The sequence below is a fragment of the Acomys minous genome, assembly GCF_964271855.1.
Source record: "Acomys minous genome assembly, chromosome: 4".
In the NCBI taxonomy this organism is placed as follows: domain Eukaryota; kingdom Metazoa; phylum Chordata; class Mammalia; order Rodentia; family Muridae; genus Acomys; species Acomys minous.
Genome location: NC_140486.1, coordinates 99485999 through 99491531, shown reverse-complemented (window position 1 = coordinate 99491531; position 5533 = coordinate 99485999). Strand labels below are relative to the sequence as shown.

Genomic DNA, 5533 nt, shown 5'->3' with positions numbered 1-5533 from the left:
CGCGGCCGCTGCAGATGGCCCGCCTAGGAGCGCGGGAAGGCCCAGAAGCGAAGCCAGAGCGTGGCGGAGCGGGCGCGGGGACCCGCGGAACTCCTGTGACTGCGGGTGACCGCTCTCCTCCTAACCCTCGACCCGAGCTGCAGTCCTGCTGCGCGGCGACTCCCAGGCCAGAAGCCCGGAGCTCAGGGGGCAGTCCTTCCTGTTTGCCTGCACAGCGAGGGGCCCTGCAGCCTAGTTTGCCTGCGGCCTGGCTTCCTGCTCTCTGGCGCTTCTCTTCCCAGCCCCCTCCCACAGCCTGGGCCTCTTTCCCCTCCTCCCTCCCACCTCCAGCCTCCAGGTCGGCCCGGCTTGGGCCTGAGTGGCAGAGGCGCCTGCAGCTGCCAATCCCAAAAATATTCTCTGATGACACAGCTGGAAGACAAGAGCCCAGACTGGCTCCTCCAGGCTAAGTATAGAGCAGGAGGGACCACCTGCCCTCGGCCCACAGCCTCGGAGCCCCAGGTCTTCCCTCCCACGTTGGCCTAGCAGCTGCTATGCTTGAAAGGAGCCCCAGAAAGTCTGAGGGGGTTGGTGCATTCTATCTTCCTGACAAGTGACATTTGATGACTGGTCAACCTTAGCACCCCAGGTACCTGTAGTACCTGGTTGGTTGGTGTGTGTGTGTGTGTGTGTGTGTGTGTGTGTGTGTGTGTGTGTGCGAGGGATGGGTTGTGTGCTTGCACGAATGGGTCAGGTCACTTGGGGTGAACACCCTCCACAGCCCCTTCCCCCACATTCTTGGCGGGAGTGGGAGATAAGGCTCAGGGTCACAGACATCTGCGTCAGAGATAGGAGGTCTCAATGCCATGGGCAGGGGCAACTTGGACTGTAGGGCGTGGGGAGGACTGGGGTGAGAAGGGTAGAAGAAGGCAGGCAGTGGGGTGGGGAGGAGAGAGCGGGGAAGTCCTGGGTAGACCTCCACAGACGTCGCATAGGGCAGGAGGGTGTGGGCTCCCTTGTGTCAGGGCCAACTGAACTATGGTGATCCAACCGTTTCTGCTGTTGCTTTTGCTGTTGACCTTACAGCCTGTGGGCAGCTGCCAGGGGCCAGAAGTGGTCCGGGAGCTTGTCCTGGCCAAGGTGAAGGCTCTCTTCCTAGATGCCTTGGGGCCCCCAGCAATGGATGGGGAAGGCCCGGGTCCTGGAGTAAGGCGGCTGCCTCGAAGACATGCCCTTGGGGCCTTCAAGCACAGGACCTCTGAAGCGGAAAAGGATGCCTCCCAGGTCATCATTTTCCCAGCCACAGGTAACGAAGTTGAGGGCCGCTGGCAGGTTCACTTTGAGAAGTAGCTGGTACTTAATGGGCTTGGAAGCCAGGCAGAGCTGGGGTGTGAATGGCAGCCCACCATTCAGCTGGCTTTGCAGCAAATGGGCCAGTCCCTAAGCCCTCCTGACCCGTCGTCATTGTCACCAAATAGGTGGTAGCCTCTACTGCTCAGGCTAGAGAGAGCCAGTGGGCCTAGCACAAATGGACTGTGTTTTTGTTTTTGTTTTTGTTTTTGTTTTTTTGAGACAGGGTTTCTCTGTGCAGCCTTGGCTGGCCTCGAACTCACAGCGATCTGCCTGCCTCTGCCTCCCGGGTGCTGGGATTAATTAAAGGTGTGCGCCACCAACGCCCGGCCACAAATGGGCCATGAAAGGGAAGCTAAGGCTGTGTGGAGGAGACAAAGCTCAGGTTCCTGTCTGCTGTCTGCCCTCTGCCTCACACACACCGTTTCATTAGCTCTAGGCAATTGGGACTCTGCGCGCATTTCAGGGCCCCCTCCCCGCAGAATGCTTAGTTGGAAAACCGGTCTAGGTTCCCAGGAGTCTCTCTGTCATCCCTGTGTGTGTTTCCCATGTCCCAGTGACTTCGTGAGTAAAGGGCTCCTGCGGGACTCTCTTCTCCTCTGGCCCACGGTTCTCTTAGAAAGGCGCCTTTCCTAACCCCACTCTCAGCACCCCTGGCAGCTTAGTAGGAGGAAGTTATGGATTTCCAATCCAATGGAGTCCCAGCCTGACCGCTTCAGTGTCGTGCCTGAAAAAAAAAAAAGGATCAATTGTTAGAATTTATAGAGAGAGACTGCGTTCTGGCAGGGCCCCAAGTGCCAGTCTTTTGACGACAGCTGGCCCGTGATATTTACTGTAGTCCGTGTATATATTGGGACAGGAATGCCAGCTGCACCTCCCTGGGAAGGACTGACCGCCGCCTTTCTAGTCTCCTCTTCGTCCTATTCTTTCTCTTTTCCTTCCCCACCCCTCCCCCTCCCCCTCCCCCTGCCTCCTCCCTCCTCCTTCTTTCGTTGCTGATCTTCTCGTTAGCGTAAGCATGTGTGGATGTGGAGATCGGAGGTGGACTCAGAGCATCTTCCCCTGTCGCTCTCTACCTTAGTTTTTGAGACAGAGTCTCTCACCCAACCGGGAGCTCACCAGTTACTTTAGCCTGTCTGGCCACCGAACCCCAAGTGTCTTATCTCCTCAGTACTGAGAGAGCTTACAGGAAAGCAGCCGGCTTTTTGTGTGGGTGCTGGGATTGAACTCGTTGGCTTCTGACGCTCAAGCAATAAGCATCTTACCAACAGAGCCGTCTCCCCCACCCTGTAAGCTGTCTTTAAAAATGATTTTAAGGAGTGTATCGTATGAAGTTCCTGACATGCCGAGATGTATCAAAAGCAACCAAACACACACTCACACCCACACGGAGCAAGACAATCGCTTCATATTACCTGATGAACACCAACATAAACTTCACGAGTACACTTCGGGGTGAAATAGATTCTTACACAGTGCTGTTATATATTAACTGGGAAAAACCACTTAGAAGAGAAATTGCCAATGTCTTGTTTTGATGGATATGCTATTGGAGAGCCTCTGTTGTTTCCCCAAGACTCCAGAGAGTGTCTGGGTCGGGGGTGGGGGTGGGGAGGGGAGCGTGGGGAAGGCAGTACTCAACAGTGTTTGACACAGGCAACACTGGGGGATGGCACTCATGTCCTTCTCATGGAGATGGAGGTGTCTCAGGTCCCACAGATCAAGGCTGCCCTCTTTTTCCCCTTCTGTACCCCGCAGGTGCCACCTGTGAGGACCAGCCAGCTGCTGGTGGGCTTGCCCAGGAGGCTGAAGAAGGTCTTTTCACTTACGTCTTCCGGCCATCCCAACACATACGCAACCACCAGGTGACTTCTGCCGAACTGTGGTTCCACACCGGGCTGGACAGGAAGAGCACAGTAGCCTCTAACAGCTCTGGGGCCCTCTTAGACCTGCTGGTGTTGTCACATGGGGGGCCCATGGCTGTGCCTGCGTCCCTGGGACAGGGCCCTTCACGCTGGGCTGTACTGCACCTGGAGGCCTCTGCTTTCCCTCTGCTGACCCACCCCATCCTAGTGTTGATGCTGCGGTGTCCTCTGTGCTCCTGCTCAGGCCGCCCTGAGACCACACCTTTCCTGGTGGCCTACACCCGGGCTAGACCACCCAGTACGGGGGAGAGGTCCCGTCGTTCAACTGCCTCGATGCCTTGGCCTTGGTCTCCTGCAGCTTTGCGCCTGCTGCAGAGGCCTTCGGAGGAGCCCTCTGCCCATGCCTACTGCCATCGAGCTACATTCAACATCTCCTTCCAGGAGCTGGGCTGGGACCGCTGGATTGTACACCCTTCCAGTTTCATCTTCCACTACTGCCATGGGAGCTGTGGGATGCACACACCTGACCTGCCCCTCCCGGTCCCTGGGGTTTCCCCAACCCCTGTTCAGCCTCTGTTTTTGGTGCCAGGGGCCAAACCCTGCTGTGCTGCGCTACCAGGGAGTACGAGGTCCTTACGTGTCCGAACCACCTCAGATGGAGGTTACACTTTCAAGTATGAGATGGTACCCAACCTTATGACGCAACAGTGTGCTTGTATCTAAAAGCATCTTGCCTCCTCATCCCACCATCATCTCACCATCCCACTGTCATCAGCTAGGAGAAAGGCGGGGTGTGGAAAGTAGACAGTTCCCACTTCCTCTTCCCTACACATCCTGTCTGAGGGCTCCATACCCTATTCCACCCAGATCCCTTGGAGAACAATAAAGAAGGAAGTGTGTGTGTTACTTGGCATGCATTCTCGGCCTTCTTTGAATGGCATTTGGGGAGGTGTGGGGTCAGAGAGAATTGCATTGTGGGTTTTCGGGTTACTCAGCTGTGTTTAGCTTTGGAGCGCTATAGTCTATGAGGTAAAATTAGATGTGGGAAGTTGCTAAGTGTCCCAAAGCTCTTTGGACACCCATTCTAGGGACAAAACTGTCCTCCTTACAAGCTGCACTCAATATGTTACACAGTCTGCCTGTCTTGCCATGCCTAAAGGAGACTGTTACCCTCACAGTGGCTTCATCCAAGGCTGCCTTAGCCTCCCTGTCTGCAGCAGTTCTCCGCTCTGGCTGACTGATGATGTATAACTCAAGGTCAGGGGATTCATAACCTGGGCAGAGACTGTGGCCTTTGCAGGCCCACTGAGACAGCCGCCCAGAGGGGGTCAGATCTCGATGCCTTTAGGGTGGGAAGAAAAAGGGGCAAATGTATGAATCGACAGTGTCAGAGAGAAACTCTCAAGGAGAGGGGCAGTGCTATGTTGAAGTCTGATGACCAGAATGAAGGCCCAAGGATTGCAATTGGATGAGGGTCCTGGAATTGCTAAGGATCTGTTCTGGGATCTTTCTTCCACCCCCTAACTCCTCCCACCCTTTTCTGAGACAAGGTCTCATCCTGTAGCCCGGGCAGGTCTTGGGCAATCATCTTGCCTCAGTTTCCCAAGTTCTAGGGATGACAGGTAGAGCCAACACACCTGGCTTCCATCGTTGCCTCTTGACATAGACTCCAAGAGGCCTCACTGACCTGGAGCGCAGGCTCCTAAGATCCTTGGCTTCCCTCCGTGCTTCCTCTGTGTCTCTACTTAACACTTAACAATATATAATGTCAGAAAGATGAAAGATAACTTAGTGTGTGAGGAAAGCAGGGTGTAGTACTAAACTGCCCCGCCCCCATTTATTTCCTATTAATCCATTCTGCCTCCAAAATGAGGCATTAGGAACTTCCTTCCCTGGAATTTTTTCCACACTTCATTATCCCCGGGTACTGGCTCCAGCTGATGAGTCCTATCGCAGTATGGTATATGTGTGTAGGGGTGGCCTTGGATAGTCAACCTATCAGCATGGGGCTTGAGAGCACTTTGAGATCCTGACTGGAGGACTCCCGAGTGGTTTTGTGCAAGCAGAGCCTCTGGCTTGTTATCGGCTTCCGGCTTCCTGGCGGCAGCCCAGTGGAGGGTGGATAAGTGCCCGCTCCACCCAAGGGGGTAAACAGGAAAGAATCCCAGATGTCAGGGTCTTATCAACACCCCTTACCTCCATCCTGAGTGAACTCGAAGGAGCTTCTGTTTCTGTCAGCACAGGCGTCCTAGTGCAGGCTCCCCACACAAGACCACTGCTCGAAGGCATAGGGCAGACCGGGCTGAGGTCACACCTGGCTCTTTTCCTGTGCTTTCGTT

At 55.1% G+C, this 5533-nt stretch overlaps 1 protein-coding gene across 2 annotated transcripts; it reads left to right on the top strand.

The window, feature by feature from the left end:
- Positions 1 to 402: 402 nt before the first annotated feature.
- Positions 403 to 4107, top strand: INHA (inhibin subunit alpha; the record flags this gene model as incomplete). Of its 2 annotated transcripts, none has more annotated exons than XM_084778978.1 (3): positions 403 to 501; positions 1066 to 1285; positions 3088 to 4107. In XM_084778978.1, the coding sequence occupies 3 exons, from the start codon at positions 403 to 405 to the stop codon at positions 3915 to 3917; spliced, it is 1149 nt and encodes a 382-aa protein (XP_084635104.1). In that variant the 3' UTR covers positions 3918 to 4107. The 2 variants fall into 2 exon arrangements, with proteins under 2 accessions (XP_084635104.1, XP_084635105.1); XM_084778979.1 differs by having other exon boundaries at positions 432 to 566.
- Between the last annotated feature and the right edge of the window lie 1426 nt (positions 4108 to 5533).